Raw genomic sequence first — 14,382 nt, 5'->3', positions numbered from 1 at the left:
CACTTGCATATGATATGGTGGTGTACTGACATATGCTATTCACATACTTCATACATTTCACCCATAATGAAGTATGGGTGCTTAGTCAATCAATATATTTACAACATTACTCAAATATTACAGAAATATTAAATACACATCACACATCCCTGCTTAGCTATAAACTCCAACTCAGTAAAGAATGCATCTCAACTCAAATATGTAAAGTATTGCTCTCTCGTCATCTTAACTACAGAGTATATTCTATAATACAACTACTATATAGACATCCAGAGCTTAGTAAATTTTAAATTGTCCCATTCAGGCCTAGTGATTTAATCGCTGTGGAGGATTTCCTACTCGTGTGGGATAACGTCTTTCCTGACGTTGGGGGGGGTGGGGGGCGCAGTGGTCACTCTGCTTGGCGAGTGAGACTTGTGGCTGTGAAACAATCTCAGGTTCTGGGGCCTCCTCCGTGGTGATTGCAGGACTTGACACTGGGACTGCAGGAAATAGTCTAACAGCTACGGACACCTTTCTTCTCTAACAGTTGACTCTGCTCTCCTCAGTTGATCCATGTGTTATCTCCAGGTGAGATCAGATGCAATTTCTACTGTGTAGGAGACTGGTCTAGTTCTGTCATTAATCTTTCCTCGTACCCACTTTTGATCATCCCTGTAGTCACTCACCAGGACTGCTTGTCCAGGAGTGAAACATCGAACCTCCTTGCTTGAGGAGACTTCAATTTGTCTCAACTGTTAGTCCTGCATTCTCCTTCTGAGATTGGATTTGAGGAGATCCAAGTGTGAGCACAAGGGACGACCCAGGAACAGCTTAGCGGGTGAGTTGTTGGTTGTGGAGTGTGCTGCATTGTGATATGATTGGTGAAAATTGGTGAGTCTGATTCAGTGTCGGTGTAGTGTGTTCTGCTGACGTTGCTCACAGTGCATTCTTTAGACTCTGGACAAATCTTTCTGCCAAACCATTTGTAGCTGGATGGTATGGTGCAGATGTAATATGTCTTATTACATTCATTTTTAGGAATGACTGGAACTGTTCCACAACAAACAGTGTCCATCATCACTGGCTAAGTGTTCTGGAACACCAGTCCTCGAGAAGAGGCTTCTCAACACGTCAACAGTGTGCACACTGTGGTGGAGGCTATTGGGAACACTCCTGGTCACTTTGTAGCTGCATCCGCTACTATCAAGAAATTTGTTCCCATGAATGGTCTGGCGAAATCCACATGAATCCTCTGCCAGGGAATTGCAGACCATTTCCAGGGATGGAGAGGCACTGTTCTTGGCATCCTGAACAGGGCATGGCAAGCTGCTCAATCTGCTGATCTATCCCAGGCCACCAGACAAAGGTTCAAGCTACCACTTTCATTTTAACCACACCTAGGTAATTGGCATGTAGCTCCTCCAACACTTTAGCAAAAGTTGGATGTTACATCAACCCTCAATCCCCACATAAGGCAAACCCCGTCAAGGGCAAGTTCATCCTGGTGCTGGTAAAAATGGGGAACTGGAATTTCTGCTGCACATTTCTGCCATCTTGGTTTGCCATGTAGATTTGCAATAGTGTGGGGTCTTTTCTGGTTTCCCTTTTGATCTTCTCTGCTGTAATAGGGAGACTTTCGATTTGCATTAGGGAGAATATATCAAGAGGAGTATCCTCTTGTAAATATTTTAGGGATTTCCTTTTCCAAGGGTAAACAGGACAATCCATCAGCTTTTCCATGGTTAGTTGTCCTTTTGAATTTGATCTTGTAATTGTGTCCACCAAGAAACAGCCCATCTCTGTATTGGTGCTGCTGCTGTTAGTGGAACACCCTGCTGTGGATTGAAAATGGACAGTAGTGGTTGATGATCAGTAATGAGGGTCAACTCTTTCTTATACAAGTACTGGTTGAAAAGTTTTACACACTAAACCAGACTCAAGGCCTCTGTCAATTTGTGCATTATTTTTCTCTGTAGCAGTAAGGGAACATGATGCAAAGGCTGTGGGGCATTCACTTCCATAACATGTGACATGACTGCACCTGTACCACAAGGCGTAACGTCACAGACAAGCTTCACTGGACAATGTGGATCATAATGTGTGAGTACAGTGTCTGACGTCACCATCTCCTTTACCTTTTGGAAAGACACCTCACACTGCTTTGTCCATTGCCATTTCTTCCCGATCTGTAGTAATGTGTTCAAGGGGTGGAGCACAATAGCCAGGATGGGCAGTGACCCATTATAGTAATTGACAAATCCTAAAAAGAACTGCAACTGTCACACATCCTTTGGCCTTGGAGCATCCGCCAGTGCTTGAATTTTTTTCAGCACACTTATGTATTCTTTGTGTGTCGGTGGTGTGATCACATTAAGTGATGCTTGGTTTAAAAAAATTACACTTGCCACATCATGCTCTGAGCACATAATCTTCTGATCTTTTGAACACTGTCTAGAGATTTTGGGGATGCTCCTTGTCATCCTCACCAGTAACACTGTGTCCATAGCTTTCTGCCAAAGCGCAGGTGCAGATGTCACTCCAAAAATAAGCCTATTGCAGCGATAAAACCCTTTGTGAGTGTTTATGGTGAGAAACACTTTGGTCTCTTCTACCATTTCCATCTGTAGGTAGGCCTCAGCTAACTCCACTTTACTGAAGAGTTTCCTTCCAGAAAGGTTTGCAAAGATATCTTCTATACTGGACAGAGAGTATTCATCTACTTTCAGTACTGAGTTGATGGTGACCTTCAAATCACCACAGATCCTGACAGACCCATCCGTCTTGGCTGCTAGGACCACTGGCATTACCCATGGGCTCCACTCAACCTTGAAACAATTCTGTCAATCTCCATGCAATCTAGTTCACTGGCTACTTAGTCACAGATAGTCTCAGGGACCAAAAGGCTTTGTAAATCTTTGGTGTGGCATTTTCATTTAGTACTACGTATTTTACCCTTGGTATGTTTGATTTTCCAATGCCATCCTTGAACACTGCTGTGGCATCATCCAGTACCTTTCTTAATTCACTTTCAGTTGACTGTATTGCAGGGGATGTGGCTGCTTATATGGTGGAGAGATCTCTAATCGAGTTGTACTTGTCTCAGCCAATCACGGCCCCACAATGCTGGCCCTCCTGTTATTACCACATGCAAGCACAAGTGGCTTGTTGTTTGTTGCATTTCACTGTTATGAATGTCATTCCCACAGGAGTTATCTTTCCCAAGTATAAGTTCTTGGATATCTGCAGGCTTCAGCATCTTTGAAATGCCATTCAAACTCATTTCGTGCAATGACTGAAACAGCCAAGGCAGTGTGCATTTCCATTTCAATTAATTTGCCATTTACTTTTTGTATAAGCCATATTGCTTGTCTGAAGGGTTTTGGCCTGAAACATCGATTTTACTCTTTTTCATAGGTGCTGCCTGGCCTGCTGAGTTCTTCTAGCATTTTGTGTGTGTTGCTTGTTTCTTGTTGGTTTTCACAATGTAAATCTTCAGGCTACTCAGTCCTGTTTCACTCTCATCATTGTCAGATTTTTCATCAATAGCATGCGGATGTCTGCTTTTAAAAAAAAGATCATTATTCTCCTTACTCACTGTTAATGGACCAGTGGCCATACTTGTTGCTTGTTAAGTTTGACTGTTTTTTACCTTTTTTTAAACTTGCACGTCTCCCTCCCCTTAAGAATTAAAAAAAACATGCTGCACTTCAACAGAGTCGTCTCGGGTTCATTTTAAAACTTCCTTGTCACCACTGTTATGTTTTGTAACTCCAGAAATGAACCTAATTGAAAGAAAAACATGGAAATCTGGAATACTTGTGTACTTCATTTTCTTTAGTGGGGTGCTCATGTATGATGTGACATACTAACATATGCCATTCACAAATACACTGTATAACCCGTAGTGAATTATATAAACAAACAAAGAATGCTTACTCAAGCAAAATATATACAATACCAGTCAGATATTACTGAAGTGTTGAATACACCACAACCTTAAATAATACCTTCTAGAATCAGAAGGATTCCTCTCTCTTTCCCCTCTTAATTAAATAATGAACTTAATTGTTTCTGTTGTCTTCCTCATCCAGCATCCTTACTTCACCACAATCCATTCTGGTTTGTGGTAACATTTGCATCCCACCCACAGAATCCCACCCTCAGCAGGCTGAGACGTGCTGCTGACCAGCAGGCGATCGCTCAGATAGCCTCCAGCCACTGGCAACATGCACTGAAATGAGATTCTGATGTCCACACCTGTGCATAGCAAAGGAAATGTTGGGAGTGCAGAGCAAGTCAGGTGCGGATCCTCTGCCCTCTCACTTTGTCCATAGTCTGACCATCGAGTCCACCTATGTTAAATAAATTGCTGAATTAAGGGGATGGATAAGGTGTGCATCAGTCCCCCCCTGCTCTTCTCTAGCCCAGCATAATGCAGGATATCCTTCTCTGTATTCCCACACCTTCAGATCTTGTTTTGGGTCAGAGATTTTCCCCAAGCCTCCCCCCCCCCCACCCCCCCCACCCCGCTCAAAAACATAAAAAACAGGAACAGGAGGATGCTATTCAGCTCATTGAACATCTTCCACTTTTCAGTAATATCACAGATGATCTAATCTTGCCCTTAGTCCCTTTGTAGGTCAAGGTATGTCAAGTATCTCTATTGTGACTATATCCAATGACTCTGCCTGCACTGCTGTCTTGGGTAGAGAATTCCAAGAAGCCGCAATGTTCTGAGTAAAGAAATTCCTCTTCATGTTTTTCTCAAATGGACACCCCTCAACATTCTCTTAACACTCTCCTTCAGCATTTTATACATTTCAGTAAGATCACTTGTATGTTCCTGAATTCGTGATAATAATCCTAGCGTAGCTGTTAGTGTATCGATTAACGGCACTAGTGATCACGAAGCGAGGTTCAATTCCCGCTGCTGCCTGTAAGGAGTTGGTACGTTCTCGTTGTCACGGTGAGGGTTTCCTCTCACATTCCAAACACATACGATTAGGGTTCGTGAGTCATGGCCTTGCTATGTTGGTGCCAGAAGTGTGGCACAGTCCTTACTGATTTGATTTGACATAAAACCATGCATTTCACTGTATGTTTCAATTGACATATGACCAGTAAAGTTAATCTTTATCTTTAATTTTCAACTTACCTCAACTTGCTTTATACCTCAACCCTTCCGTCCCAGGAATCAAGATGGGACCCTTTTCTGTGCTGTTTGCAAATTTAAGTCATCCTTTCTGAAATACGGGCCAATACTATATACAATGTTGTAGGAGATAATCTCATCAGGGAAGTTGCATCAAAATGCCCTCCTCTTAGAATTTCTATTTCTTATTATAAAGGCAAAAAATCTTATCAGCTTTCCTAATTACTAGCTGTAGCTGCATGCCACATGCACTTGGATCCTCAACATTTTGTAGTCTCAGATTGTTTAAATAATTGTTAGTTTTTTCATTTAGAAGCAAATAATCCCACATTTTTGTACATTATATTCCATCTCCAACTTCTTGCCCACATAATTAACTCAACTAAACCTTTCACAGGGTCATTGTGTTTTTCTCATAAATTGCCAACCCGTTATCTTCGTAACATCGGCAAATCTGGATGCACTCTTTTCAGTCCCTTTATCCAAGTTATTAATGAGGACTGAAAACAATTGAGGCTCCAGCACTGACCCCTGTGGCACCTACTGATTATTTACTGACAATCTGAAAACCAGCCATTGATCCAGCTCTATTCTGTGATGCAGTTCTTGACTTTGAGCTTAGGCAGAAAAAGTAAATTGAATTATTTATTGTGTTCTTAATGAATTAAATAGTTCTTAGTATTTTGATGTTTAATTAATTTTATTTGCTTTCATATTTGAAGTATTTATTGCATTTAATTGTCTTTAAATGCCTGATCATGGGAAAGAGTTTAAAAAGTGTTAAAAATCACGTTCCTTTGACATAGACTGTGCCAAAAGTATTGCTTCATGCTATGAGAGAATTCCAGGCGCAAGATACACTGTGAGGCCTACAGATAGCTCTGGCTTAGCTGTGCCTCACTTGGACTTCTCCCAGGTCAGTTGGCCCTCTTTACTCTACACAGACTGGCATAGGTGGGTGGAGATTGGGGAGGGTGGGGGAGGTTGGGTGGAAAGTGTAGGCTTTGGACAGGACCCAGCAGGACTTAGAACTTTGAACATAAAACATAGAACAAAATGACACAGTACAGGCCCTTCTAACCCTTTCCTTTCACATAGCCCTCATTTTTTTTATTTCATCCATGTGTCTGTAGAACATAGAACAGTACAGGCATAAAATGACTTGGCCTAACTCCCACCCCCAGTCTCTATTCCATTGTTAGAGCAATGAGTTCTGTGAGTTGCTGTATTAGTATAAGACATTGATAAAATAAGTGGTTAAAATCATATGTCCTCTTTGATTATCACCTGCTGAAATTTGGAAACCAAATGGGCAGTGTGTATGCTTTCTCTACAGGGAAGTTGAATATTAACTGATGGATTAGGGTGTCCATGAAACAATCAATATGATATCCCCTCTAGGTATCTATTACCTTCCAATTAATGGCTTATTTGCCATTTAGCATGTTTATTTATAGTCTAATATACCATCCCTGTCTGCCAGGAAAGTCTTCAATTTCAGGCCTTGCCATCTACACTGCCAGAAGTGAGTGAGGGGGTGAACAGTGATGATTTACTCGGTTGGAAATCTTGTTGGCAGCTCTTGTATTTCTTGTCTACAACCAGTAACAATATCACTTTTCTATTCTTGTGCATTCCTCTGTGTACTCTAACAAACTTGTGCAGCATTAATCTATTTATTGTTGCCGTAGCTTCTACTCACAAATGTCTTTGTTCAACTCTGACTATAAACACAACTCAAAGGTTACGGGAAGAAGGCAGGAGAGTAGGGTTGAGAGGGATAATAGATCAGCCACGATCAAAGCTGGAGTAGACTCAATGGGCCGAATGGTCTAATTCTGCTCCTGTGCCTCATGGTCAATCAAAGGAGGTGATCATCCTTGTCCACAGTTCCTTTGCAAACTGATATTTAAGTATTACTGTCTCCTGTAATGTTTATATCACGTTTTCCTTGGAAAATTCTTATTTAATATTACAAAGATCACACACATGTCAGTCTGATTGATGTAACCCGCCTCCTCACTTTGAAGGTGACACCTCTATACTGTTTGCTTTAGCAAGCCCATGCACTGCTCCATCTAGGAATTGATGTTTGCCTATTAGCAAAGCAATATAGTTTGAGTGAGAAGTTAGAGCTTATCAGCATTCTGAAAAGTTATTGAATGGGTTTTACTACTTCCAAAGGGGACACAAGACACACCTGAACATCTTTGATTCTTATGTAGTGACTTAAAAATCTTGACAGTCATACCACAGAGTTAAAAGAACAACACAGTTAACTTCCTGCTTCTTTTTTGTATGTAATTAGTTTGCTACAACAAGTGTATGGGACATTGGAAAAAATGTTGAATTTCCCCATGGGGATGAATAAAATATCTATCTATCTATCTATCTTTGTGTGAGTAGATTTAGGATTTCTCTCTGTTATATCTGAAAAGTCTATCACATTATCCTCTCATCTTCATGCCAGCCATGATAGATATTTGGGTCAATGTTTGCTTTGTTGGTTTGCCACGGGCTAGGAGCACACTCAGAGTCATAGAGCACTACAGCACGGAAGCAGGTCTTTCAGCCCATCTAGTCTGTGCCAAACTCTTACTCTGCCTGGTCTCATTGATCTACACATGTACGATAGCCCTCCCATATTTGCTGAAGGTTGACTAGAGTCTTTTAAGAGCTCGTTGTGTGTGAGCCCACGGATGGAGGTGTCGGTAGTACCACTTTGGATTTTGCGGCCATAGTTCACCTTGTTATATGTAAAATTGTATCAAGCTCTGTGCTTGTAAGTAGCCCATGTGCTGTGACAGAGAGAACTGTATGTGCAGGCAATCTGTTGTGTGGCCAAAGCACTCTGGTCTTTAGCATGAAGCTGTTCCATTTGAGGGTATCCAGCCCAAGTTTAATTATTTTGCAGTTCCTTACATTATAACTCATTGACCATATGTGTTTTGGGCCCTGAACTAAGGATATTTGCCATATGACAAACACTATCCACTTTTATTACTCCTAACCATCACTGGAAAAAGTATTAGTATGGTCACTTGTACACCATGACATGTTGTATCTGATTTGATTATGAAACCAGTCAATCAAGCTGATTTGAATATGAAAACAGTCAGTCAAGCTGATTTGATTATGCAGCTGAACTAAGAAACTGATGTGATCATGAAGCCTGTATCTTCCAGAGCTTATCTCATTGACTGTTCATATTCAGATTTGGATTTATTTATTTATATGTATGTAGTGTCTGTGCCCCCAATTTACCCCCGTTCGTCAAGGTTGAACCGCCGTCGCCCCGCCAATAGTGCAATACTTCGGTGTAAATACGGTGTAATGCCCCCCCAGTACACGCTTGCAACACAAATATCAGACAATACACCAAAGGCGAGTAAATAATTACAACTTTATAGCTATTTCTCAGTGATGGGTTAGTAGAAACAGATAACCTAAAGGCACCAAATCAGTAAGTTTATCAGTTTTTGCACATAATATTTTAATACTTTGGAACTCACACCTCCGGTTCCATCCACAATGACCTTCCAAGCCTTCGGCCACCGTCCGAACCGCCAACGTCCAGTATCCGCCACCCTGGAACCCTGTCTGCTCCTCACACGTCCGTCCTCCTCGCTCGCCTCCCAAAAAGACCATGAACTCCCACTAAGACCGCAAACTCCCGCTCAGCTCACACATACAAGATAGCATAACAATTCTCCATTGGTTAGTTCCCCCCTTATCTGCAGTCATAACCCAAACATTCCAGACACAGAAACCCATTACAGCATTAAGTAACATTACAGAGAAGCCATTTCATTATAACAATACAGAGAAGCCATTTTGTTAGCCTTAACAGTTAACACCACAGTTAATGGTACTGAGAGCCCTACATGTACATTGAAATATACAGTGAAATGTGTCATTTACATTAACAACCATCCAAGGTCAGCGCACAAGTGTCACCACAAACTCCAGTGCCAACATGGCATGCCCACGACGTTCAACACATCAACAACATAACACACACCACAAGTAGCAACAACAACAGAACAGAACAAAACAACATGGAAACAAGCCCCTCTCCCTCCCCCTCACACACACAGGCCTCCAATCCCAGGACACCCCGCATCCGTGCCTCCAGTCCTTGGCACTGAACCCTCAAACTGGAAGACACTGGGCCTCCAACCACCAGTATCTGGCCCGGACTCTCACACTTGCAGACATCGGGCCTCCAACTTTGTTGTTGTCAGATCTGTCTTTTCTGTAATTAATCCTTTGATAGATTAGATTTAACGACTGCAACCTTTGAAGCTCATCTACTTATCGGTTTAGTGCCATTTGAAGTTGCTGAGACTTTCAAATAAAGGGAGCAGGGAGAATAAGTCCTGGCTGTGTTTAAAATTCTAATCAGTGTAATGAATGTTTTATGGAACAGTGTTGTGTGCATCTCCAGTCTGGGCACTCGGCCCTAATCATAAAATGGCAAGGTATCTATATCTATATACCAGTGTGTTGAATGGCCTGCCACCTATAGCCTTTACAAGTTTTTTACACAGATTTCTCAATCAGGTTCCAGAACTTAACTTGTATGACAAATAATAAGGTATTCAACACAAGTGGTCAAGGAAACCAGAAGGACTAAAAGCTCATCTAATTTCAACATTGAGATCCCACAGACCTGGCAGGCAGGGTCTTAGTGCCATGTTTTAATATTTTAGTTTTTAAGACAGATCAGTGCAAAGTTCTCCCAAGGAGTAGTGAACCTGTGGAATTCTCTACTGTAGAAAGCAGTTGAAGCATATTCAAGAAGGAGTTAGATATATTGTTTGGGCTCAGGGGTCGGGAACTATGGGGAGAAAGCTGAAAAAGGTGCTTAATTTGAATGGCCAGCCATCATCATAATGAATTGCTTACTCCTGCTCCTATTTTCTGTGCTTCTGATTGGTAGCAGTTGAACACATTTGAAGTACTTTTGGAAAGGTACCATAGATAAAGCCCATGTATCATAGATTCATAGAGTTGTACAATACAAAATGCACCCTTTGACCCAACTCATCCATGCCAATCAAGATGCTTATCAAACCTAAATCTCGTTTGCCTGCATTTGATCCATATTCCTCTCAACTTCCTTCTCCATGTACCTGGCCAAATGTATTCAGGGGCAAGGTATGAATAACAAAATGTTTGAACTGATAGAACAGAGCAATTTTACTTCAGTCAAGCTAACACTTCTGGTTTTAATTCCCCACTGATTACGGACATTTCTGACTTCATTTGGGAAACTCCTACCTTGTTTGCTTTATATCATATACTCTGAAGGATTAAGCAGTAAAAACTTTGAAATATTACCATTCAGATCTTGCAGTCAGCTGCATATATCTATTTTTATCAATTCATGCTATATTGCCGTGGTTAATCCATATTTCTTTTTAACTACAAATTTATCTGGAGGTACTCTTTGTTGTAGGCCACACAATTCCCTGGAAATTGCCATCTAGCCATGAGAGATCTATTTGTAATTCTATGCCTATCGCCTCCCTCTGGTCGCTCTCCTCCTTCCCTTTCTTCCATGGTTCACTCTCCTCTCATATTAGATTTTTTTCTTCTTCAGCTATTTACCTTTTCCACCTATTACCTCCCAGCTTCTCACTTCATCCCTCCTTCCCCCACCCACCTACCTTCCCCGTCACCTGGCTTCACCCATCACTGTCTTGTACTCCTTCCCCTCCCCCACTTTTTAATTCTAGCTTCATGTCCCTTCCTTTCCAGTCCTGGTGAAGGGGGTCAGCCTGAAACATTGACTCTGTTTCTCTCCGTAGATGCTGCTTGGCCTGCTGTGTTCCTCTAACATTTTGTTTGTGTTACTCTGGATTTCCAGCATCCACAGAATCTTTGTGTTAATTCTATGTCTGTTGTGTGTTTATACTGACAGCTTCCATAGACAGTTGGGTAGATTCTGAGGACTAAGTGCCCTTACCCTGAAATAGGAACAGCCGAATTAAATTCTTTGTCGATACTAGAAGAGGAGCACCATGGCAGAAGCTCAGTCTGACTGCCAGAGACAGTTTCAGGCGGCTGTGTCTGTCATCCAGTCCCTGCCAAAAAATGGTGAGTTCGTTTTTCTTTAACATGTTGTGATGTTGCAGATAAGAACAGTAAATGATGAGGACAATATTGTGTTTTCCTTTCCATTTAACTTCTTCCTCTTACCTTTGCCTAATACCGTTGAGATTTCTGATAGGCAAAATCCTCCAGTCCCTAGCTTTGCTGACCTTTGACCACCCACTAGTGGAATTTCAAGGATTGCTGCTCAATAGTTTTCAAGATTGGACAACCATTCATTCCTTCGGGTGTGGTGTGTTTAGTTTCATTTGCATTCACATTTGCTCTTCAAATTTGCTAATATACGTACAGTATAATCTGACTGGTTTTGATGTAGGTGCAGGTTTTTCTTTAAGAATTTTCCCTGTCTGTTTTCAGATGAGCATGTTGTGGTAGGCATAGACATCTGGGAATAGTATGTGTGGAAAAAAAAAACAGGTATTTTCCATCATTTCTGTTCTAAACAAATAGGCTCAACCAAGCAAGCTCACCAACACCTCTACTACCTCAGGACATTAAAGAAATGGGCATGTCCCTGTCAACCCTTATTAATTTTGGCTTGGTATGGCAACTGTTCAGCATGTGACTGCAAGGAAATGCAGAGGGTGTAGATGCATGTCATGGAAACCAACCTCTCCTCTCTGGATTCTGTCAATACTTCTTACTGCCTCAGTAAAGCAGCCAGCACAATCAAGGATATACTCCCATCCCAGACATTTTCTCTTCTCCCATCTTCCATGGGGCAGAAGATTCAAAGGCTTGAAAACACATACCACCAGGTTGAAAGACAGCTCCTACCCAACTGTTATCAGATGAATAAATCATTCCCTAGTACAATAAGATGGACTTTGTTATGAGGTCTCAATTATGATTTAGCATCTTATTGTTTACCTGCACTTTCGCTGTAGCTGTTACATTTTATTTTGCATCGTTATTGCTTCACCTTGTTCTGCCTCAATGCACCGCGTAAAGAATTGATCTGAGTGAACAGTAAGCAAGGCAAAGCTCTTCACTATCTGTACGTGTGATAATAAACTAGTTCTAGTTCCAATTCCAATGTTACAATACATTCCTTTGATGACTTAGTTAGATTAAGTGATCCATGTGGCAAATTCTCAGCACAAATACCAGTCCAATTGTTCTGTGATAAGTCACCATCAGCCACTGTTCCCTCTAAGCTGTGTGGCTGCACAGTAACTGAAATGCTGCTGTGCACATAGCCTTTGTTGTCATGCAGCTGGAAATTTCTTTCACATAATGTTAATATAATTTTGAAATTGCGCTAATATAATTTTACAATCTGTTAATATGATTGTGAAATACTGTAATTAATTGTGTTATTGAATATAATCCATACATTTTCTAAATAATAAATGTTCCACAACCATTACTTTGAAACATTTTAGAACTTAAACATATTTACATTGTCAGTGTTTCAAGTTACAACACTGTTATAAATTGTAACAATAAACACAGAATGGAAGGCCAGAGGACACAGCATCAGAATAGATGGGCGTCCTTTTAGAATGGAGATGAGGAGGAATTTCATTGTTAATAAATTGTCATCCCACTGAACGCCAATGCTGTCAAAGTTTAAAAGTTTACAAAATGTGAAAGGTTTTCTTTGTTGGACTGTATTTCATTATAAGACCTTGAGACATACAGTAGGAGCAGAATAAGGCCATTCAGCCCATTGAGTCTGCTCTACCATTTCATCATGGCTGATCCATTTTCACTCTTCATCCCATTCTCCTGCCTTCTCCCTGTAACCTTTCACTCCTTGACTAATCAAGAACCTATCAACCTCCACCTTGAATATACCCAATGACCTAGCCTCAATAGCTGCCTGTGACAACAAATTCTACAGACTCACCACCCTCTTGCTAAAGAAATTCCTCCTCATCTCCATTCTAAAAGGACACCCATCTATTCTGATGCTGTCTCCTCTGGTCTTAGACTCTCCCACTACAGGAAACATCCTGTCCACATCCACTCTATCCAGACCTTTCAACATTCGATAGATTCCAATGAGATCACCCCTCATTCTTCTCAATTCCAGCAAATACAGGCCCAGAGCCATCAAACACTCCTCATATTATTAACCCTTTCATTCCTGGAATCATTCTCCAGAATCTCCTCTGAACCCTCTCCATTGTCCATACATCCTCCCTTAGATATGGGGCCCTTCAATTAATAAATAAAATCAAAAGTATGTGATTTTTCAATTTTCATTCTTGATATTCATAATATGCATATTACAAAAAAAACATTTAAAGTGCCACGCAGTTTTCAGGCCGTGTAATAATTTCCTGCTCATATCAATAGTGGGTCCACACAGCTGTAAAAAAAATTTAGCAGGGACATTGCCACCAGCATATAACAACAATGATTCTGCTGTTTCAATCATCTGTCACTAGAAAGGTGCTTGTATATTGTGAAAGATTTAGGAGGACTTGCATATATTCTCACAATGTAATCCCACAGCAATTTATTTTTGGTCCTCTTTGACGTTGTTCTTTGCTGCAGCTTTGGCCTCGTCACTAATTGCACATGGGCTAGTGTTTACCAATCAGGAACGCTGTACAGTCTAGGCCGAACCAACGGAAAATTTAAGGGAACTTTAGATCAAAGTGACCTACTCCCAGACTGGCTGTGATCATGATTCTTCAATCTATAATGTTGATTTAAGGTTCAGTTTTTCCAACCACACCTTTCCCTCAAAATTGCCCCTGACTTTAGGGTGACATTGGGGAGATTCCATTCCACTGGTTTTAAAAGCTGTGCATTTTTTTTACCATCATGCATGAAGACCAATGGCCCTGCCTTGAAAATAAAATTATGCGAAAGAGTCTCAAGAAACCAGCTAGTGTGTACAAATGAAAGGAGTACCTGGACCGGTATAGATACTGTTTATGTTATCTACAATCATTTCTGTTATTACCAAGTGGCAAACTGATCTTAACAAAAGTGCTGTTATTATGTTATTAAGCCCATTTTCAATGTAAAACTGGAGCAGATTATCACTGAAAAATACATCAAGAAATATTTTAGAAGGACAGAACTATAAGCTGCACTGTCTGATTGTGCTGCTTCACAAAGGATCTAATGGTTGTAGTTCCACAAATGATTTTTATGAGAAACTTGAACTGTAA

At 40.9% G+C, this 14,382-nt stretch overlaps 1 protein-coding gene across 1 annotated transcript in view; it reads left to right on the top strand.

Moving 5' to 3' along the window:
• Nucleotides 1–508: 508 nt before the first annotated feature.
• acbd4 (acyl-CoA binding domain containing 4) overlaps nt 509–14,382 on the top strand; it is a 245,714-nt gene continuing 231,840 nt past the window's right edge. Inside the window, exons 1-4 of the mRNA XM_073071607.1 lie at nt 509–570; nt 661–820; nt 1,959–2,082; nt 11,061–11,236. Of these exons, the coding sequence (XP_072927708.1) occupies nt 11,161–11,236 (76 nt within the window). The 5' untranslated portion in view covers nt 509–570; nt 661–820; nt 1,959–2,082; nt 11,061–11,160. The remainder of the gene's footprint in view (nt 571–660; nt 821–1,958; nt 2,083–11,060; nt 11,237–14,382) is intronic.

The sequence above is a fragment of the Hemitrygon akajei genome, chromosome 18, assembly GCF_048418815.1.
Source record: "Hemitrygon akajei chromosome 18, sHemAka1.3, whole genome shotgun sequence".
NCBI lineage: Eukaryota > Metazoa > Chordata > Chondrichthyes > Myliobatiformes > Dasyatidae > Hemitrygon > Hemitrygon akajei.
This window is presented reverse-complemented; position numbering and strand designations above follow the sequence as displayed.